This window comes from Phascolarctos cinereus, unplaced genomic scaffold (genome assembly GCF_003287225.1).
Source record: "Phascolarctos cinereus isolate Bilbo 61053 unplaced genomic scaffold, phaCin_HiC Scaffold_726;HRSCAF=1367, whole genome shotgun sequence".
Lineage (NCBI taxonomy): Eukaryota > Metazoa > Chordata > Mammalia > Diprotodontia > Phascolarctidae > Phascolarctos > Phascolarctos cinereus.
This window is the reverse complement of record NW_027556098.1, coordinates 230,923,949-230,947,636: the sequence shown is the minus strand read 5'-3', so window position 1 is coordinate 230,947,636 and position 23,688 is coordinate 230,923,949. Positions and strand designations below refer to the sequence as shown.

Here is a 23,688-nt window from a genome sequence, read left to right as displayed (position 1 = left end):
GAAGTCCTGATTGTAGCAAAGAGTGAGCAGTATGTTCTCTTCGGCTGGGAGCTTCTGGAAGAATGCAATTCTTTGGGATTACATTTCAGAGGAGATAATTCACATATGAAACTGATACTGATACTTTGAAAAGGGGTATCCATTTATTCCTCCCACAATGCAGCTCCAGAAGACCAGTGTGCACTGTCACAACAGTAAACATAAATTAATAACAGAAACGCAGGGATTGTGGAAGCATATGATTCAAGGGCCAGTGAATAAGGGAGTAACCTGAACTAACAGTTTGCCCTCCATTTTAGTTGGCCTAGGACTTAATACATTTCTATAAGAGAATGCAATCCTGCTATTCTCAAACTTCTCCCAAATAGTGACCCTTTCAGGCTGAGCTCACTCAAGAGGAAGATACAAAAATCTAGTGCAGAAAGTGAAAAAAAAGTAATATAATTATAATGTGAGACCCAGGCTATATCTCTTTCTAGTCACAACTTCCAGACCAATGGCTTCTATGTAGGAATTTTTTCCTAGAAACCATTGTGTTTGATAGTTGTTTCCATAAGACTGGCCTTTGTAAACCAGGCCAGTTTATAGAAGTTGACAGAAGGTTATTTTCAGTGTTTCTGTCACCAAATATGGCTTTTAGGTGACTTCTAATCTATCTCATTTATTGATTTGTCAATAAAGTTTTCACTCAGACCTTCTATGTGATTTTTCTCTGATGCCAAAGAGGAATAACTAAACTTGGTTAACTTCGTACATTTATTTTATTTGTAACTCCCCAGGCTATTTAGAATGGATACTTTTTTTTTTCCTGCTGTAGTTTAAAAAATATAAAAGCTCATTCTTTCAGGGCTAGGGCATATCAGGCATTATTTGCCTCCCTTGCCCAAGGACTTGATAAGATCTTAGATCTAGAATGTGATGGGCCTCAGAAGCCATCTAATCTAACTAACTCCTTCATTTTACAGATGAGGAACTTGAATCTTAAACTGGTCACACAGGTAGTAAATATCAGAGGGGGTGATCTGAGCCCAAATCCTCCAAACTCAGTGCACTTTCTACCATATCCCACTGCCTCCAGTATGGTATAGTGGGAAACTTGGCAAGTAAATTCAAAGTAAAAAATAAGATTTCAGGGGAGTTACTTCAACTAAGGTTATAGCTGATTTTGGAAACTTTATAAACAATTCTTTACTTATAGATACATAATTAATATAGTATTTATAAATTTCTTATATTGTCTTTAAAACAGAATCTAAGAACCTTTTGCCTTTCTTTGTATCTGCAGCATGGAGCAAAGTACCTGGCATGTCATAAATGTTTAATAAATGTTTGTTAGCTGACTTTTCTAGATAATACAGATAATAGCTTGTTAACTTAATTGGAGCTATTGCCTGTACTGGAAAGTCATAGTATTGAATTAAGTATATACTCTACCACTTCACTTATGTATGGATGCCTCCGTGTGGTGTGTAGCTGACCCTGGATTCTCAAAGGTTCTACCAGTGGAGTACCAGCTCTGGCAAATGGCGCCGAACTGTCAATGGTGTACTTAGTGAGGGAATTGTCCTAGGACCAATCCAGCTAAAATAGGAGAAGCTTATCACCAGATTGCCTGAAGAGTGTTGAATTTTTTGGCCACAGCAGCTCTTAAATACTTTCTACTAAATGTTAGAAAGGTTACCATCTTGATTGGCAGTGGGATAACCAATGCTGACAAAATTGTAGACGTTAAAGTGTATATTCCATACTTTTCGCTAATTTTAAATAGACATCTGCAGTTATCCAGATGCAATGACATTTGCTTGTAATAGGAGTTCTTCTGATGAGTTAGTCCCTCTCTCACTTATCATGGAACTGGTCTTCCTTCTATTTCCTTATTAAATTCCTCTTAGTATATGTCATCTAAAAATAGGGAATTGCCTCATGGACTGGGTATCACAGTTCCTTTCAGTTGAGTGATATTAATCCTGTTTTTTTGTTGGAGGTTTTTTTAATGGAAAAATCTGAAGCAAGGGGAGGCTTAAATTACTTTGTCAAGATCATTTAGTTTTAATGGAACTGGTAATATGACCTGTGAGTTCTTATTCCTGATAATGCTTTAATTATTCCAGGACTCTTTTTCATTAAAGTTACTTCTCCAGTTTTATACTTTTTTTTAAAGTGTTTGGGCATTGAAATGGGTGTAATCAAATGTGATACTCAGGATTCCAGCCTAGGCTATGGATTTTCATAATTAGTAACTGTTTTCTTTTGTAGCTTGGTGGTCCTCAGGCCTTCTTTTCAGTGCTGTGGTAGCCCTCTGCACTATTCCTGAATGTTGCAGTGTAAACAAAATTTCAGGCAATGAAAATCAGAAAAAAAAAAAGAAAAAAGGACTATGGAAGACAGGTAAGATTGCAGGAATTGGGGTGAGGGAATAGATGAAAGATTGTAAAAGTCCTGCTTTGCTGGATTGATATAACCCTCTTTTAAAATCAGAAATTTCTACAAGGGTTTTGAAGTACTATGGTAGAGGGACTGAATTTGAATTTATGTTTTGGTAAAGCACAAATAAACACTTTTAAGCCACAATTATCCAGACTTAATTATAACAGCCTATAGCAAAAAGACACTTGCCCAATAGCTGAGTAAGTGCATATGCTAGGATAGCTATTAAGAATGAGGATTTAATTTACTTTACTATCTGTAAAGGAGTGGGAAACTAGATTGTTAAAATGCCCACTGGGCTTTCAAATATCCTTTACTTATTTTCAAAATGGATCTTGTTATATTTAGATTTGGAAGGGACCTCAAAGGCCAAGTAATTCAACCCCTTCATTTTATATATGTGCAAACAAAGGGGCAGCTAGGTGGCATAGTGGATAGAGTGCATTGCCTGGAGTTAGAAAGACTCCTTTTCTTGAGTTCAAATCTGACCTCAGACACTTACTAGCTGTGTGACCCTGGGCAAGTCACTTAACCCTGTTTGCCTCTGTTTCCTCATCTATAAATGAGCTAGAGAAGGAAATGCCAACCACTCCAGTATCTTTGCCAAGAAAACCCCAAATGGGGTCATGAAGAGTCGAACATGACTGAAAAATGATTGAACTGAAAACAAAGGTCCAGCATGGTTCACCGACACAGTGATGGTTACACAAGAACTAAGTAAATGATGCAGGATTTGAACCCAGTTCATTTGACTACAAATTGAACTCTCTTTCTATAGTATTTCACTGACTCAGAAAAACTACTTACACAATTTTATCTGTAACTTGAAAAAATATTCAGAGAAGGAACATGTTACAAAGCAACCACTCAATTCACAGGCTAATAAATCTGTCTTAAATTCATACACATTTTCAAAGTGCTTTAAAAATGCAGTTATCATTTCTAGTTTAGGAAATGGAAATGAACATTAGCAAAAATGATTCTTTTGAAGATTATTCACTCCTTGTAATAAAAACTACACTCCAAGGGGGCTTATACAAGCCTTGTATCTCCCTTAGGAGCTTAATAATGTGTTTGTTGCATTGAATTGAATTTACGGTTTCCCTCTCAGACATCTCAAATTGAAGGATTGTGATATATTAAACACAGTGAAATAACTTTTTCAATTACCACAATTTACATTTTTTTTGCAACCAATCTACCTTTCCCCCATCAACCCATTACATTTCTTATACTGCTAATGCCTTGAATAAAAGCAATTTGTAGTGCATTTCCTGAAATTTTCATTCATTTTTCAGAAATGGTATCTCAATTGTTTGTTGTGAAATGAACCTTGAAGAGCAGATATTCCCTTACAAGTTACCAGCAGAAAGTCATGACAGCTGCTTTATTTGGTCTCACCACATGCTTTGTCATTGATATTAAAGTGAGACCCACAGTATCTTCTTCATTTATCCTCTCTCATTGTTCGAAACATTTGCCCTTAAGTCACCAGCAAAGCACAAGAAAAGGTTTTTTTTTCCTGCAGTTTTAATCTACATTATTACTAATCCTAAAAGTGATTTCCTTCTTTTTTTTTCACCACCAAAGATTAGGTGATTTAATTTTTTTGCACTAAGAAATGTTGATTTAGAAACTCTAGAAATAATTTTCAAAAGAATTTCTATGTGACTAGGTTGGTCTATCCTTCAAGCAGTGGATACTTGTTTTTTGAATCCAGCTATTCTAGCTATAGCTCACAGATTATCATAAATTATTGGTTCAATGATTGCTTTTAGCATGAGCTAACTCTCAGGTCTCATCTGCTATAACGTTTTATGGTATAGCAACAACTCAGACTGAATAATATATTGGCACATGTGATTTGTTACCATTAAAAATAAGATACTCCCAAAATTTCCACTTAGGAAAAATCAGTCACCTTACTTTTTTTTCCCTACTATGGAAAAAAATACTAAAGTATTGAAATGGATCTGTGATCTCAACAGTGTGGGTATTCCCTCCAGCGATACAGATTAGAACCCATTTGGGTCCTCCCATCTTGTGTAACTCATGGGAAGCCACAAAACAAAGATGAAAATATGATCTCATAATGGCTTTCAAGTTAATACAAAGACCCTTCAAATGTTTAATAAAATGCTGCCTGAAAAATATGTTTTTTTAAAGTCTTTAAATTTAAAATGATAAATCTAAATAGAATCAGACTAAATAACAGGTCTCTTAAACCCTTGACCCTTGGTTTGTGGTCACATGCACTTTTTTTTTTTGCACCCTTTATTAGGGCAAGGAGTATGAGAAGGGAGGCTGACAGGCAGGGTGTGTGAGTGTATGTAGTAATGGCTTGCCAAGTCTGGAAGCTGTGCCTCATGGCCTAGGATCATGGGAACTGATCCAGCTCCCTTTGTGTTCATTGCTGTTGGCCTGCCTTTGTGCAACCTTGAATCAAGGTCAACAGACAAAGGAGGAAGCTATCTGAACTTCGGGCTAAAATTCAGACCATATCCTGCTCTCCATCTGCATTTGCTATTTCCCATTAAAAGCAGTTCAGCATTTGCCAACAAAACTGATGCCAACTGGAACTATCCTAGTCATGAGTCCATCAGACATACCAGAACACTGGGGTTAGACATACCATTTCCTTTCAATTTTAAAACCCAAGTGAATGTGTTGAGGTCTTGGCATGAATTAGATCAAGTCATTGACAATAGCACTAGAGCCTAAAATATAGGCCCTAGTGCTATTTTCTAGGATTTAGAGCTCAAAGAGAACTTAGAGGGCCTAGTTAGACCAGTCCTCTCATTTTACAGATGAGGAAACTGAGGCCTAGAAAGGTTACATGCTCAAGTTTACACAGAATCAGGATTCCTATTCAGGTCCTCTGGCTACAAGTCTAGTGATTTCCCCACTATATAATATACTCCCTCCTTATGTGACTTTAGTTAATACCTAAAACCTACATCATTTTTGTCCGTAAGAACATTTGAAATACATGCTATGAATTTAAGGAAAATTGAAACCTTCATCACTGATGGTCGCATCAACTAGTTTACATTTATCCATACATTCTCCTTTGGACCGGTCATCAGGAGAGAAATGACATTCGATGCAGCTCCTATAAAAATTATTTGAAAGAAACTATTTCATGTTGGTTGAAAATACTGAATAAATATTACTACACACATACACATACATTCATATATATACATAAATTTATGCATGTATACATCACACACACACACACACACACACACACACACACACACACATTTCAGCCCTACTGTGATGCTGAGCTGAGAATTCTTGCCATGGATTTGCCTTACCATTGACTGAACTAAATTTCCTTAGAGGGAAAAATTCAAGTGGGTTCTGGCATCTATGTTGTCCTTACATTAACCTTGCCCATAACTATTTGCTTTGTTGCCTACCCCTAATACTAATTAGTGACAAGTAGAATGGAATCTTTTAAAATTATGTTTAAATTTTTTTTCCTGGGTAGAGAGGAGAAGGTCCAATCACCAAAATATGATTTGGGCTGGAAAATCATTTGTACTTCTAAGAGTCAGTCATCCTTGAATAAGAATTAAAGACATATTCAGTACCCTTCTTATGGTGTTTCTAAGATAGGTAATAAAATCTTAGAACTGGAGGAACTCTTATGTAGGAGTGTGGTGTCATGGAATAACATTACATTTGGTACAAGCAGACTTAGGTTTTAGCCTCAGTTCTGTGACTTAATCAGTCATCTGCCCTTTATACCCAGTTTCTTAATCTGTAAAATGAAGCTGTTGGACCCCTATTATTTTAGTCTTCATTTTAATAATAATGACAATGATAACTACCCATTTGTATAGTAACAATTTGCTTGCAAAATGCTATACATATGTTACTCCATCTTTCAACAACCTTGGGATGTAGGTGTTATTATTATCCCCATTTTGCAGATGAGAAAACTGAGGCAGACAGAAATTAAGTGACTTGTCTAAGACCACACAGCTAGTAAGTGTCTGAGGTGAAATTTGAACTCAAGTCTTCCCAATTCCAAATGCAAAATTCCATCCACTGCACCATCTAGCTGCCTTCCCTCTTAAAGGAGAAGAAACTAATCTCTTATAAAGAGATATTTTTTGAACAAGGTTACACTGTCAGCTGGAGGTAAGAACATAGTTCTCTTGATTCCTAACTAATACTCCATCTACTACCACATGTGACCTTATAAAATCCAGCAGGGTCTCTTATACAGAGTAGCTATTTAAATATTTGTTGATTTGTTATGGATTAAAAAGACAACATAAAAGAAAAAAAGAAAAAACTCCAATCCAAACAAAAACAAAAAGAAAGGACGTCTTCTATTTCAACTTCCTGAAACCTCTTGTCTGTCTTCAGCCTCCTATTAGACATGGACCAATGACTTAAACAAAACTATTAATCTTGGCCTTTTAATGAAAGGTTGCTAAATATAGCAAGGGTACCTCCAAGAACAAAATTAGGAATCAAACTCATTCTAAGAATGTTAATACAACAAAGGAATATTTGGAGCCTGAATTTATCTTTCGATAACAAAACAAACAAACAAAAAGGTTAACAGATTGTTTCCATGTAACCCTGAACAGCTATAGTTTTCCTAACAGGTATGTACAAAGCAGGCCTCGCTTGTCTGAACGTACTACCATAAGCACTTAATAGAGTAGCTGCTTAAGAGCCTCCCTCTGGCCCCCACCCATCTTCATGCCATGTTAATTGTCCATTTCATACTTCATGAGTCACATTTAAAATGAAATCACATTTAAAGAGAAACTGAAAATGGGAAAAAGAATATTATATGACAGAAAAACCTCAAAAAGGAGGTTCTAAGGGTATTTGCAATCATTATAATCATGTCTCTAGGCTTTTTTTTTTAAGTTTTCCTTGGGATGGTGACAGAGAAGTTTTGACACGACTCATATGTAGCTGCTGAGTCAATATTGGTGTTCTCCCTCTGTGTACATCAGAAATGCAAATGCCACCATTTGGGTTGCCGAGTTAATGAAAATATGAGCTGTATAAATATGTTTACTATGTAAAATGTGGCAGACATTCTTTCATTGTGTAAGCTGTGGAAATGAGTTTGATTTGACCCACTAATTTTGTCCTGACCCCATTAAAAAGCTGGCTGGCAAGTAAAGAAACCATTCTCTGCTTGGAAGATGAGAGGATGGGCTTTGTTTGTTCATATGGTATGAGAGAGTACACAGGGTTATGGCTGTGTGCAGTGTCTGCCTGAGAAAGACCCTAAACAGTGTGTGTGGCCAATGGAGCGGTGCTATTGTCTGGGAGGGGCCTCTGTCTCTTTAGCCACAGTGGTGCTATAGATAGAAGTGAATCAGAAAGGTCAGGCTGTAGAAAGTAGTGATAAGGAAGCCGCTTGTCTGTTCTGCTCTAAAAGGTATTGGCTACACAAGGGTGTTGTCAGCCTGTCTCTAAGGCCTCTCTTCTGTGTGGCTAGTATTGTAACCCAGAGTGAATCTGATGTTATCAGTATGGGACATCAGCTCAACTACCCCATGTGAGCCCCAAGCAGAAATGTAACATTGTGGTCCTTGACAATCAAGACAGAGAAGGAGGAAAGTGAAAAATAAAGCTCCAGGCTTAGGATCACAGGTGCATGCTGGCCACTTGCTTTCTGGTTAATATTCTGTGACCAAATGTTAGGAAAAACAAGCTGGGGTCTGCTCTATTGAAAACTCAGTGTAACTTTGGTATCACATAAAGCTAACCCCCCTAAAAAACTATCAACGAAAGGCATTACTCTCAATATTACCGTTTAGAATTACAGGGGTCACCACAGGTAGGGCATTGTTCACACCTAGGGCCTGAGGCCCCAGGGTTAGTGCACACACATTTTCCACAGGTACAGTTTCCTCTTCCACTGCAAAGCATGCCATCTTCAGAGATGCATGAGTCAGTGCTGGTGGTACAGTTGCAATATTCACCAGTCCATCCGTTGTTGCATATACATTCTCCACAGTCACAGTGTCCATTGTCTATAAAATATACCCAGGGACAACAAACCGTAGTTAAACTCACAGGTAAGTGGTTTAAAATGATAAAAGGTCACTGTGACCACCCATTCATTCTATTCAATATTTCTGATATATATAGATATATATCTATATATATATATATCTATCAGATATATGTTTTTTGTTATAATAATGAGAAATGATCCCCTGCCCTTTCCATGCTATCATTTCTCATTATTATAACAAAGGACAGGGGGGTAAAAAGAACCACATTCGCACCCTCAAGCAACAACAAAGGACAATTACCAACAAGTATTTCCTATTTTAAAAAAAAATCTTTAACTAGGTATACATCTATGCATATCTATCTTGTCTCTCTCTTCTCTCTCTCTCTCTCTCCTCTCTCTCTCTCTCTCTCTCTCTCTCTCTCTCTCTCTCTCTCTTTTAACTAGGCAATGGGGGTAAGTGACTTGCCCAGGATCACACAACTAGTAAGTGTTATGTGTCTGAAGTCGGATTTGAACTCAGGTACCCCTGAATACAGGCCCAGTGCTCTATTCACTGCACCACCTAGCTGCCCCTATCTTGTCTCTCTTGACATACTGCCAGCTTCATCATTTGTGGGCATGTGGGACACAGCCAAAGAAAGAAAGAGAGAGAGAAAGAAAGAAAGGAAGAAAGAGAGAGAGAGAGAGAGAGAGAGAGAGAGAGAGAGAGAGAGAGAGAGAGAGAGAGAAAGAAGGAAGAAGAAGAAAGAAGAAAGAAAGAAAGAAAGAAAGAAAGAAAGAAAGAAAGAAAGAAAGAAAGAAAGAAAGAAAGAAAGAAAGAAAGATCAGACATTTCTCAAGTTTCATCTTAACCAGTTATTTTCAACTTTCTCCTAAAAGAAAATCTGAAGCAAAATGATGAGTGAGTAACAAGGAGCCTGAGACAGTGATGCTTACAGAGTTGCTGTTCAATAAATATTGATGTTTTGATTTGGTTTTGGAAAATTGGATTGGCCTGAGAATTTTTCACTTCCTTTTCTTTTTCTAGCCCACTCTGTTATGATGGTGCTCATAAACCCAGAATAAGGGAAAATGGGATTAACCAGTAGAAACAGGAGAAACAGAAAGGCCTGGTTAGTCTAAAAAGAAGTTATCAATTGGTCCTCTAGCTGAGAACTGAATAACCTTCTCAAGGTTAAGCATGTCTTTCTAAATTATATCCTCAGCACACTGAGAGTGCTCAGTAGTTGTGAAAAATTAATCATGACATTTAAAAATGTAACTAAACCTTTTCTACTCAAATTTGGAATATCAACTATATTTGCTTCTTATGAATATGGACTATTTTTCATTTTCATCTCTGTACCCCCAGAGCTGAACATGGTGCTTTGTGATAGCCCAGGGGTTCTTAGCCTTTTTCTGTCATGAACCTTTTCTCAGAAAAATATTTATTGCCTAGATCCATAATTGAAGGAAATGCTACATTTTAGTCAGAGGTTAGTGAAAATAAAGATGCAATTATATTTTTTTTCCATACAATTTCACAGACCTTCTGAAATCTATCCATAGACCCAGGTTGGTAAACCCCAGCTTAATGAATTCTTTTGATAATACAAAATACTTATTAAATTGAACTTAATGTAAGATTTAAAATCTGTTGAAATTGAACCTTATCTGGGGGTAGCCAAATTGCTTAGTGAATAGAGTGCTACAATTAGACTCAGGAAGACCAGAGTTCAAATCCTGACTTAGTGGCTTATTAGCTGTGTGATCCTGGGCAAACCATTCAATCTCTCTTGACCTCATTTTCTTCATCTGTAAAATGAAATAATAATAGCACCTATCTCTCAGGGTCATTGTAAGGATCGAATGAGATGGTATTTTATAGAGCACTTTACAAACCTTAAAGTGGATTACTATTATTAACCACCATCTTTTTAAGATTCAGTTATAATAATGTCAACATATTCATATCTTTAAAGATAGCTGACATACTTGGCAGATGATATCGTTCTGTCATTTCAGTCATGTCTGACTCTTTGTGGCCCCATTTGGGGTTTTCTTGGCAAAGATATTGGTTTGCCATTTCCTTTTCCAGCTCATTTTACAGATGAGGAAACTGAGGCAAGCAGGGTTAAGTGGTTTGCCCAGGGTCACACAGCTAGTAAGCATCTGAGGCCAGATTTGAACTCAGGAAGATGAGTCTTCCTGACTGTAGGCCTGATGCTCTATCCACTGTGCCACTTAACTGCCCACAGATGACATTAAGAAGGTATAATAATAACGATGCTTCTCAAGTGTGGAAACTCCCTCCATCATTCATTCTCTGAAATGTATAGTGTTGAGACTTACTTGGGGTACTTGAGGGGTTAAGAGACTTAACCAAGGTCATACAGTATCCATCCAAGTCAGGGTTTAAACCAAGGTCATCCTGATTCTATGGTCTAAGTTGTCTTTCTAGCCTGTATTTAGGAAGCTAAAGGGAGTCAGAAAGACCTGAGTTCAAATTCTGTCTCACATACTTGTATTTAATCTTTATTAGCCTCATTTTCCTCATCTGTAACCTTATGAGCACCTACTGTATATGATTATTGTAAGGAATAAATGAGATAATACTTGTAAAGTGCTTTGCACACCTTAGATGGCTGTATAAATGCTGCTACATCATAATTCTTTTCTTGACTTTTCTTGAATTATATTAAGGAAGCCATAATTTTTGCACAAGTTTACCTGAATCCATAAATTGCTATCTAGGATTTTTCATTCTCAAAATGATTTCTAAAATCTGCTCAACCAAATGATCTTCAGAGCAAACTAGATACAGCATTAAATGCTTAAAATTCTTGTGGACTGAGGACAACTCCTGAGCACAATTCTCAAAGGTAAGATGTATTGCTTGCGTCTAAGGGCTGCTACCATTGTCTTAAGGAAGAGGGATCCAGCTGTTCTTTTGTTTGTGGATTTCCTTTCCTTTTCTTGATTTAATGGTTGGTAGACATTTTCTTATCTTCCTAACTAGGCTTTAACAGAAGGGAGTGGAGCAGGTTCAACCAGTAAGAAACAGCTTTTTTTGGGAGGGGGGGCGGGTAGAGGGTTCTATCTATAATTTCATTTGTGTGGAGAACAGCTGCTTGTATGAAAATTCCCCAACCTTCGTTAAATGGGAAGTCTTAAAATGTCACCTGGGACACTGAGAGGCGACTTGCCTGTGGTGTCATAACCGATATGTGTGACAAGTAGGATTTGAATCCAGGTTTTCCTGACTCCAAGACCAACCCACTGACTGGGCCACACTGCCTCTGTGACCCTGGCCATATAGTTTCATACAAAAGCCTTTGATTGCAAGTATGGTCATTTGTTCCAACAGAAATCATAAACCAAGAGCATTTTCCCACTATTCCTTATCAAAAAACCCAAGAAAGAAAGAGCAAGAATCTGAAAACAAGATGGAACCTGGTTCCTGGTGTTTTAATCTAGAAAGACTTTGAATGAAAATATTCTCCTTTAGAAATAGGTGAGTGTTTACATTTATATTAATGTATACTAAACTCTGCTTTTACTAAATTATACTTTAGAATACTAAACTATATTTAGCTATATTAGCCTATTTTCATAAGCTATGTAAGTCATAATTTAACTTCAACTAACTTGATTTGTGCCAAAATGAAGTGAGGTTTACAGGGCTAGAAACTGTTTATCATTTACTCTGAGAGTATCCTATTATTCATATGTATTATACATGTTGTAGCTTAGTCTTAATATGCAAGCTAGCGACTAATTAAATATTCCTTTTCATTCCCTACAAAAGAGTGCTACTAAATTTTAGCCAATGGAGGAAGCGTGCCTACACTGCCCCTTTTGGAACCTGAGTAACTGGGGCAGCTAGGTGGCATTGTAGATAGAGTACTGGCCCTGAAGTCAGGAGGACCTGAGTTCAAATCCGGTCTCGGACCAAACACTTGACACTTACTAGCTGTGTGACCCTGGGCAAGTCACTTAACCCCAATTGCCTAAAAAAAAAAAAAAGGAACCTGAGTAACCAAAAGCACATCTTTAATGTAAGAAATGCCTTTTAAAAAAATCTTTAATGGCAGGGGCAGCTAGGTGGAGCAATGGAAAGAGCACCAGATCTGGAGTTGGGAGGACCTGAGTTCAAATCTGGCCATAAATACTTGATGCCTATTAGTTGTATGACCCTGGGCAAATCACTCGACCCTGATTGCCTCTCCCCCCCAAAAAAAAATCCTTAATGGCTGTAATGGGAATGACCAGTACGAAGAAATTGCAAATAACTGGTTTTGATATTCTCATAGGGATAAGTGCGTCATTTAGGGAGTCAGAACCCAAGCTTTGAATCCTGGCTTTGTCATTTCATTTCCTGCCTGTGGACCTCTTCGAGAACAAAGGACAAACAACAACTACAATGTGACTTTATATAAGTCACTTCAACTCTCTAGACCTCAATTTCTCACCTTTAAAAGGAGGGGTTGTGCTAGAGGACTTTTATGTCACCCTGATTTTATGATCCTATGAACTTCTGTAACATCATTCAAAAGAATTCAAGTCACTTGAGGGCTGGGATTGTCTCATTTTTGTTTTTGTATCCCCAAGGTCTAATATAGTGCTTGGCATACACTAGGTGATTAATAAATGTTTGTTGATCAGCACCCATCACAAAAGGTTACCCACTGAACATCTCAAAGAGCCAAATATTGTATGTAACTGGATATAAGACACTTTCAGTGGCTTGTAAACATCTGAAGATCATGGGGAAAAAAATGGCCAAGTGCTTACAATAGCAATGTATTCTGCAACACCATTCTCAGTACCTAGACATGCATATTGTCAGTAACTTTTTAAAAGAAATACTGAGGCCATAAGGCAATTTCTCCAGTAGAGAAATTCTTTGAACAAACCTTTTTTTAAGGGAGAAGATGAAAGAATGTTAGAAAGTCTAAAGAAGAATCAAGAAGACTATACTTTTGTACTTCGAAATAGATGGGCCAATTTGCAGAGCTCTGATATCCAAACCCCAACCAAGATCTTAAAGAAGCATTGGGTCAAGGAAGAACAACAGATTCACCGAACAGTTGTCTTAAGCTTAAAATTTGTGAAGTCCCACAGAAGACAGAGCCAACTGAGAGTGCAGATTGCACCAAAGCAGCATGAATGAAAGATCATGATGGATAAACTTTGACATGCTACTTCCTATGACCTGGATTCAAAAGCAACTTAAAGATCATCTAGTCCAGCTTTTTCATTTTACAAATGAGGTAATTGAGGTTCTAAGAGTGACTTGCCCAAGATCACCAAGGCAGAAAGTAACAGAGTTCCTTAAAAATATTGTGATGCTCTCCTAAATATCTATCTGTAGAAGAACAAAGGATGCCTTATAAACAACTCATTTATGGCCGATATCTTCAAGTAGCAAAACAAAAAAAAAATTAAAGAATTAAATGATGACCACTGAAACTCTTTAAGTCTAACTTGCTTGGGATAGGATGGGGTGAAGGAATGGTAATATCCTTTGAGGGTTAATTAAAATAAAAAGAAATTCCTCTACACATATAAGGCAAAAATAAACCAACCTGTGAATGAGTGGTGAAACTTGTCTCAATGTAAGCAAACCTTCAGTTTTTTACATGTTCATGAAGATAATGAAAATATAGTATTAGAAGAAACGTAACATCCTGACAATGGTAGTTCAAAACATAAAAACCAATCTTCCCTCCTTGCTTCTTCCCTCTCTCCCTTCCTTCCTCTCTCCCTCTCTTTTTCCTTCTTTCTTTCCTTCCTTCCTTCCCTCCTTCCTACCTTCCTTCCCTCCTTCTTTCCTCCCTCCCTCCCTTCCTTCTTTCCTTCCTTCCTTCCTTCCTTCCTTCCTTCCTTCCTTCCTTCCTTCCTTCCCTTCCCTTCCTTCCTCTCTCCCTCTCTTTTTCCTTCTTTCTTTCCTTTCTTCCTTTCCTTCCTCCTTCCCCTCCTTCCTTCCTTCCTTCCCTCCTTCCTTCCCTCCTTCCTTCCCTCCTTCCTTCCTTCCTTCCTTCCTTCCTTCCTTCCTTCCTTCCTTCCTTCCTTCCTTCCTTCCTTCCTTCCTTCCTTCCTTCCTTTTTTCCATTCTTCTTTCCTTTCACATTTATTAAGTGCCCACTATGTGCTACCATGTCTAATTAAACAAAATTCCATGGGAGACAAAAGTTGTATTTAATGAATTGGACCTATCCCCTCATGAAGTTCTCCCTCTTAAAAGGAACGCTTCTGTATTTTCTCAACACATCATCAGAAAACATGACTTTCTTTGTTTTATAATACTGTTAGTATGGTCTTTCGTTTCTAAGATTTTGCCTGCCTCTCATAAAATGGCAAAAATAGATGCCTTAAAGTTAGTTCAGTTGCCTAAAGCTCCATTTTAAAGCAAGACTTTAAAACCCTTAAAAGGAAAATTCAAGCAGTGAATTTTCATCTACTGTCTGAATCAAATATATTTTAAAATGTAATATGGCAAGCACAAAGTAGTAGATACTTCAGCTATATATTCTAAAAATTATAAAGTAAATGTAGTTCTACAGAGAGGACTACAAATAGTTATTACATATAGTATTGCATATATTTTACATTTTCTCACATTTCCTATTGTTCCCTTACCCTGTCCCTTTGGGGAAGGAAAAAATGTGATTTGATTCTTTTCCTGATGATTTCAAAATTTCTGGAGACTTTATACTTCTGGGCTTTGAAAGCATACTTTACATGTAGATCTCAGAAGTGTGTTATTTTATTAAGATTGTCATTTTCAGCCAAGCCTTCCTTATATAATAGCTCCTGTGTTTTTTAATTCAGGAGAATAACCTCTTGATCCTTTTCTCTTTGTGGTTATGTTCCAACAGTTGTCCTTGCTTCCTTAGATGGAAGTAGAGATTGAAGGATAAGATATGAGATTGGACAAGAGGACCAAGATGGAGCTGGAAGAATTTAGTGTCTTGCAATTTCACAATTCTGCAATCGTTGGCTAATAATGATGTCTTAATGAAGTTGATGATGATGATAACAATAACAACGGGTACATTAACATAATACTTTTTGTGTGTGTTCAGGCGTGTCTGACTCTTTGTGACCCCATTTGGAGTTTTCTTGGCAAAGATGCTGGAGTGGTTTGCCATTTCCTTTTCCAGCTCATTTTATGATGAGGAAATTGAGGCAAACAAGGTTAAGTGACTTTGCCTGGGGTCACATAGCTACTAAGTGTCTGAGGCCAGATTTGAACTCAAGAAGATGAATCTTCCTGACTGCAGGCCAGGTACATTATCCACTGCACCACATACATTGGTTCTTTTGCACTGGTTCTAGAGTCAGAAGTCATTGCCCATGTGACCTTGGGGAAGTCACTTATCCTTTTATGAACCTCGGTTTCCTCACCTGTAAAATGAGTGTAATAATATTTGAGCTGCCTACCTCATGGAATTTTTGTAAAGATAAAATGTATGCAAAGCACCCTTCAAACTCTAAAGTGTTATAGTCTTTCAAATTATCATTATTAGTCAGGTATGTGACAATGTAATCTTTTATCTGCTTAAGCATTGAGAAATGTTAAAAGAGAAGACGGGGGCAGCTAGGTACTGCAGTGGACAGAGCACTGGCCCTGGAGTCAGGAAGACCTGAGTTCAAATTCGGCCTCAGACACTTGGCACTTAATAGCTGTGTGACATTGGGCAAGTCATTTAACCCAATTGCCTACCAAAAAAGAGAGAGAGAGAGAAGATGAAGGGAAGAGTAGAGTAGGGTAAAAACCAGAATGCCTGATTGCCATGGATCAGTTTTGAAGCCATCCAGTCAACCAATCCACCCATCCAGGCATACTGGGCAGCTCCTTTGTCCTGAGGACTGGGTTAAGTGTGTTGGGGTTACACTGACTTAAATTTCTGACAGTTTACATCTTCAAAATATATAAAACAAAACTTGAAAGGGAACATACCTCCACATATCAATCCTTTATGTCTCACACAGGAAAAATTGTCACATTCACAGTAGGTCCCATAGACCTGTCCATATGTAGACAGGTGGCAAATGCATTGGCCACAGTAGCAGTCTCCCCTTCCACTGCAGGAGGCATGACCGAGGGCATCTCTACACGAGTCAGTACTCAAGGCGTTCTCATCGCATTCACAGAGAGGACCCATGTAGCCAGGGTTACAAATGCACACCCCACACTGGAAAGAGCCATTTCCTCCGCTACACCTGAAACTGTTTACTTCTATGTCCTTTTGACAGCTGCAGCTGCATTGGGGGCTAATCTCAATGTCTAGGGCGTCTGCCAGGCCCACAGGCTTGATGGTGATGTGCCGGCTTCTTTTCTCACAAGCTGATAAGCTTACAGTCACATTGAATGTTGCCTGGAAAAGAAAATACTCATCATCTGCTTCTTCAGTCTCTCCCCACCTTATCCCCGCCAAAAAAAACCCCAACGTATTTTCAGAAGCAAAGTGCTACTTAAGGATCAGCTTTGCAAACACACACATGGCACAGAACAAGCATGTCTTAATTATTGCCTGGAAAACACTCTTGAACTTCTTGAAAGAAATTAATTAAAGGCATTGGATGGAGAAGTTCAGCTTCAGCATTTCAAGCTAATTTTTCACTTATCAGAATAGTTCTCAAACTGAAAATTTACTTACTGTGCCTCCCACTTTTATGTGAGAGCATTTTTTTTGGTTTGGGAAGAACGTGCCATTATTACAGATAGCAGTGAATGATAGGCTGAGTCCCTCTGTATCTCCCAACACCTCCAGTTCCACTTCTGAGCGCAGTTCCTTTGAGAAATAGACAATAAAGCTGTATGAGAGCTGAAAATTTAGCTAGAAAAATGAATACTGAATTGTGGGCCCGAGCCTTAAATAAACCAGGCTGTGGGCCTCAGAAATTCACAAGAGCAATCAGTTTTATATATATATATATATATATATATATATATATATATACACATATATTTTATTGAGCCCTTAATTGTACTGAGGGGGCAGGAGAGGCAGTGTATTGAGGAAGCCATATACTCAGGTAGACCTGGATTCAAATCCTGCCTTTTGAGACAATTAGGTGGCTCAGTGGAGAGAGTGCTAATCCTGGAGTCAGGAGGACAGGAGTTCAATTCCAGCCTCAGACAGTTACTAGTTGTATGACTCTGGGTGAGTTACTATATTTCACCACATAGTCGTTGCACCCTGTGTGGGTTTTTTCAGTCCAAAATTTGGTTTACAGCCTTTCATTGTGTAACTGTTACATGGTATAATTCTGTTCATCAAGCCAGTTAAAAGGTAAACAGAGGTGTATGGATATGCATTTATGTCTTGTGCATTGCGAGCACATTGTGAGCAGTGATTCTAGTTTCTAGAATTCTCAGCACATGTGCATTGTCAGTATATTTCTGCAAGCCAACTTGCATGGTTTATTTAGAGTGCTGCAGTACTAACAGTATTGTCACTCAATCCAATGAGCAGCCCTAGAGGCAAGGGGAGCAGGCAGGCAGGCAGGCAAAGCTGCCGTAAGTCACATGATATGTTAAGACTTGCATTTTCCTAATTTTAACATATATTCATGAATATTCCACGTATCCTAATCTTACACCAGAGACAGTTTAGTAATAAATGATTTTTAAGTAATACCAGCACAATTTTTAAAAGCTTCACATAATAGTTGCACCCCTCTTTTTTTGCAAAAAAAAATTGGGCATAAAATCTGCGATGATTATGTGGTGAAATGCAGTATTTAACTTCAGTCTGAATCATGTTCCTCAGTTGTAAAATGGGGACACAAATAACCCACCTCCCAGAACTGTTGAGAGGATTAAGTGAGACAATATTTGTAGAGAGCTTTGCATAGCACCTTGTCACACAACAAACATTTAATAAATGATTGTTCCCTTTTCCTCTTCACTTCTCTCTTTGACACATATCAATCAGTATTTGCCATCCCCTCCTGGATCACTGCCTCGTCATGGCAGAAGGGGTTGTATAGTTCAATGAAATTAGGAGCTATGCTGTACAAGGTTTCCCGAGATGGACAGGAGAGTTCTGACAAAAAAAAAAAAGATCCACTAGAGAAAGAAATGGCAAACCACCCCAGTACCTTTGTCAAGAAAAACCCGCAGGCAATAGTGGAGGACAGAAAAATCTACCATGCTGTGGTCTGTGAGTTAGACACAATGAACTACAAGATTTGCCACAGACAAGTCACTTCACTTCTCGGGTCCCCAGGTAAACCTCTAGAACCATGAAGAGCCACTAGTCAACATTGGGGTAGGGAATTTCCATACTAGGGAGTTTCCCATACAGGGAATTTCTGACTCTTCCTTCTCTCCTCTTAAAAAAAAGTTCTAGGTGATTCATGCTGTAGTTAAAACTGAACTTTTAGTGCCACCACTCATCATGAGCTGCTCCATTCAATTCAGTTAATATTTACTGAGTGGTAATAAGAGGTGTGTCACTGAATTGGGTGCGATGGGTCATAGCATAGGTATGGCTCATTTTACATTTACATGTCATATGGGCAAGAAATCCCTGGAGCTTATTTGCAGGGTTTCATTAATAAGCAATGGAATGCCATCATAGCTTGACATTCTACTTTAACCTTTGTCACATCAAAATTTTTTTCTAAGCACTTTCCACATTAACCCTATAGCTATTCTGTGATTTTTTTTGGGGGGGGGCATTTAAATGCATATTACAATTCACATTTTTCCAGGTTATCACTGCTCCATCATCAGAGTGATATCCTAATTCTTTGATCCAGCCTCACTTATTTGGGTAAATCCTACATTTCTCCACCTTCCTGTTTTCATCTTGCCCCAAACAAAAACACCTTCCATAGACAAGTACCTGGTGGTTTTTTCAAAATGTGCTATGTATTAGAGATTTAAAAGTCTTTTTTCAGTCTTGATAAATATTCTCATTCCACTTTAGTTTTGCTTTTTAATTTTTTTCCTTTTTATTAAAATGTGTTTTGATACTTTTTTGTTATTTAACCTATTCCATTAAACCCTGTTGTGAGAAAGAAAAACAATTAAGCCAAAAAAAAGGAGTAGATATAGTGACTATATTTGACAATGGAGACAATATTTTTTCCTAGTGACCTCCTACCACTTTGTTGTGGCAGGGTACAGTATACTTCATAATCTGTTGTGCTAGACTTTTGTTGTTTTTCCCACAGTTATTTAGAGTTCAATTTCCTTTTAATGATCTTTCCAGTCACACTGTTGTGATGATTCTATATTCTGGTTCTTTTGATTCTATTTATTTCATAAGATCGAAGACTGTACTTTATAAGCCATCAAGTCCAATTCCCTCAGTTTACAGATAAGGAGACTGAGGCATGAAGTAACTGCCCAGGGTCCCAGAGCTATTAAGTGTCTGAGATAAGATCTAAGCTGGTCTTCCTAACTTCAAGACTAACACTCTAGCCAACGAGCCCCTCATAAATCTTTCCATGTTTCTCTGAATTCTCTAATGTATTCATTTCTCTCTCTCTCTCTCTCTCTCTCTCTCTCTCTCTCTCTCTCTCTCTCTCTCTCTCTCTCTCTCTCTCTCTGTCTCTCCATACTTAGAATATCAGTACAGGCATACATTGTTTTATTGCACTTTGCTTTATTGTGCTTTACACTGCTTTTTTTTGTTTAATAAATCGAAGGTTTGTCTATCAGTGCCACTTTTCCAACAGCATGTTCTCATATTGTGTCTCTGTGTCACATTTTGGTAATTCTCTCAATATTTCAAACTTTATCATTATTATTATATCTGATACGATGATCTGTGATCAGTGATCTTTGATGTTACTGTTGTAATTGTTTTGAGGCATCACAAAGTGCACTCATGTAAGACTGTGAAATTAATTGATAAATGTTGTGTGTGTTCTGACTGTTCCACCAACCAGTCAGTCCCCATCTCTCTCTCTCTCCCCTCAGGCCTCCTTGTTTCCTGAGGCACAACAATATTGAAATTAGGTCAATTAATAACCCTATAATGGGTTATTAAGTGTTCAAATAAAAGGAAGAGTCAATAGATGAGGCAAACTTCATTGTTGTCTTATTTTAAGAAATTGCCACAGTCACCCCAACCTTCAGCAATCACCATCTTGGTCAGTCAGTGGCCATCAACATCAGGGCAAGACCTTCCGCCAGAAAAAAGATTATGACCCACTGAAGGCTCTGATGATAGCATTTTTTTAAGCAATAAAGTATTTTTAAATTAAGGTATATACATAGTTTTTTTTAAGACATAATATTATTGCACACTTAACAGCTTACAGTATTGTGTAAACATAACTTTTATATGCACTGGGAAACTAAAACACTCCTTACTCACTTTATTGTGATATTCACTTTATTGAGGTGGTCTGGAACAGAATCTGCAATATCTCCAAGGTATGCCTGCAAAGGTTCTTGAGGGCAGTGGCCTTGTTTTGTGATGATATTGTATGTTCTAAAGGTATTTTGTTGGCCCATGTGAAATTTAGAATAAAATATTCTCTACAAAATTTGCAAAAATAAATGTTCCATACTGATTTCTCTGTCTCCCTCTCCCTTTCTGTCTCTGTCCTTCTCTGTTTCTGTCTCTTACCATCTCTCTGATTTCAATGATTAATACACTCATAATAGTACTCTAAAAATTATAGTCTTAGAGAACTGCCTGGGGCAGTGAAAAGTCATGTGACTTGCCCAGGATCATACAGCCAACATGTGGCAGAGGGGGCCACTTGAATCTGGGTACTCCTGACTCCAAGGCAAGCTCCCTCATGCCTTAAAAAAATTTTAAACCAATTATGTTTTCCTAATCAATTTAGTTTCAAGCACAGAAATTGAAGGAGCAAAGGATTCATGAAAAAGAAGGAAATCTCATCATAGAGTCATTGGAATAGAACATATTTAATTTTTTTTGCAAATTTCATGGAGGGTATTTTAATCTAAATTTCACATGAACCAAAAAAAAAAATCTTCAGAACTTTTAACATCACCACAGAACGAGGTCACTGGTAACTGCCCTAAGGACCTGCTCCCTGATGTCCTCAGTGTTCATCCAGATGAATGCTTGTCTAATGTTTAAATCTGATTATCACTTTGACATAGTGGAATGCTGCTGATTTTAAAGTTCACCTCATAGAATTCTAACAATAAATGAAATACCTCAGATCTTTTAGAATATCATAAGTCTTTTTTGGTGAGCTGGAATGCATTTTATTTATTAGCACTGTGTGGCTTCTATTTTTACTTTAGATTGTAAAGAAGATTGAGGCATAGCAATTGAGGTAATATTTGGGCTAAAGCAAAGACAAGAAACTAAGGCCCCGATTTTGAAATAGCCTTTAAGATAATTTTTGTTTAGTCATATCTGACTCTTTGTGACTCCATTTTTGGGCTTTTCTTGGCAGAGATACTGGAGTGGTTTGCCATTTCCTTCTCCAACTCATTTTACAGATGAGGAAACTTAGGCAAACAGGGTTAAGTGACTTGTCCAGTATCACACAGCCTGTATGTGTCTGAGGCCAGATTGGAATTCTGGAAGATGACTCTAAGTATAGCACTCTATCCACTGCACCACCTACCTTTTCTAGATAATAAATATAGTATTTATATAGCCCATTAAAGTTTGCAAATCACTTTACAAAAATTATCTCATTTGAGCTTTACAACAACCCTACGAGGTAAATGCTATTATCCTCATGTTATAGACAAAGAAATCGAGGCAGACAGGGGTTAAGTGACTTGCCTATAGTTGCATGATTGGTTTCTGAGGCTGGATTTGAACTCATTTTCCTAATTATGGGTCCATGGCTACATCCATTATGCAACCTAGCTGCCTCAAAGTTTAGCTTAAAATACATTAGGAATCTGCAATTTTGTCAGAGTAAGAATTCCTTCCACTGACTTAGTTGCAATCCATGTATAACACAGTCTTTAAAGGATTTCCTGAGGATTAGAGAAGTTAAGCCAGCAGGAAGAGGAATGGATTTGAAACTAGGTTCAAATTCTACCTCTGATTGCTCCTTACCTCTATGACTTCTCCCCGTACTTCAGTTTCCTTATCTGTCACATAAGGAAACTGAGTTAGATTGATCCTGAGGTCCTTTTCAGCTCAAGATCTGATTTTTTTTCCAGGATAATTATCCCCTCTATAGAGGCAGATGTAATACATTTATGATTTATAATCTGAGGAAATAATCTGAAATTCAGGGAAATTGGGATAGTAGAAAGAACACTGGCTCTATAATCTAAGCATCTGAGTTAAAATTCTTCTTTTATGCTTCCTACATGTTTGGTTTTGGGAAAATTCTATTCACTTCCCTGGGCCTGTTTCCTCATTTGTAAAATGAGCATGTGTGTGGACTACATGGCATCAGAAGTTTCTTTCATTCATGTTTCTTTGGAAGTGTTAATCTATGGTCATAAAGCATATAAATGTCAGAACCAGATCTGACTCCATATCCATTATTCTATCCATTGGGCCACATTGCCTCTTTTAACACCAAAATCAACAAAAGATTAGAACAATAATTTGAAACCAGAAGGTAAAGGAGTGCCTGTCAATTAGGAAATGGCTGAAGAAATTATGGCATGTGAATGTAATAAAGTACTGTTGTGCTGTAATAAATGATGAAAGAGAAAATTTCTGACAAACCTGGGAAGATTTGTATGAACTGATGCAGAGTGAAGTGAGAAGAACTAGGAGAACAATAACAAAAACAATGTAAAAGCAATTTTAAGAGATTTAAAAACTCTGATTAAGGCAATAGCCAACTGTGATTTCCAGAGGACCAATGATGAACAATTCATGTCAGAGAGGGGATGGACTCAATATACAGAATGACACATAGAGTTTTGAACAAGGACAGGTGGAAAATTATTTAGCTAAACCATGCATATTTAAAAGGATTTTATTTTTCTTCTCCAATGGGATAGAAGTGGGAGAGAAAAAAAGTTTGTTAATTGAAAAAATTTTATGAATATTTAGAAAAGAAAAATAATTTTAGCCTCTTCTAAGATTTATTTCCCAATTTATAATTGTCCTTACTTTTTTATGATTTATGATTGTCTTGAGTTCCAGTGGTTCAATAACAATTCTAAACCTTCTACAGTGTATCTGCTTATTTGTACTTGAGAATATTTGAATAAAATGGGGGTTTAATTCAAATGATCAACAATTTTTATTTCAACTACCCTTGCATTTTCAGATCATAAAACACACACACACACACACACACACACACACACACACACACAGAATCTTAGTATAGAACTT

The 23,688-nt window shown here is 37.5% G+C and overlaps 1 protein-coding gene across 1 annotated transcript in view; it reads right to left on the bottom strand.

Annotated features, from left to right (window-relative positions):
* ITGB6 (integrin subunit beta 6) overlaps nucleotides 1–23,688 on the bottom strand; it is a 96,630-nt gene that overhangs the window by 20,493 nt on the left and 52,449 nt on the right. Inside the window, exons 10-13 of the mRNA XM_021004895.2 lie at nucleotides 17,080–17,214; nucleotides 16,380–16,797; nucleotides 8,225–8,447; nucleotides 5,445–5,539 (exon numbers count right to left, since the gene is read on the bottom strand). Of these exons, the coding sequence (XP_020860554.1) occupies nucleotides 5,445–5,539; nucleotides 8,225–8,447; nucleotides 16,380–16,797; nucleotides 17,080–17,214 (871 nt within the window). The remainder of the gene's footprint in view (nucleotides 1–5,444; nucleotides 5,540–8,224; nucleotides 8,448–16,379; nucleotides 16,798–17,079; nucleotides 17,215–23,688) is intronic.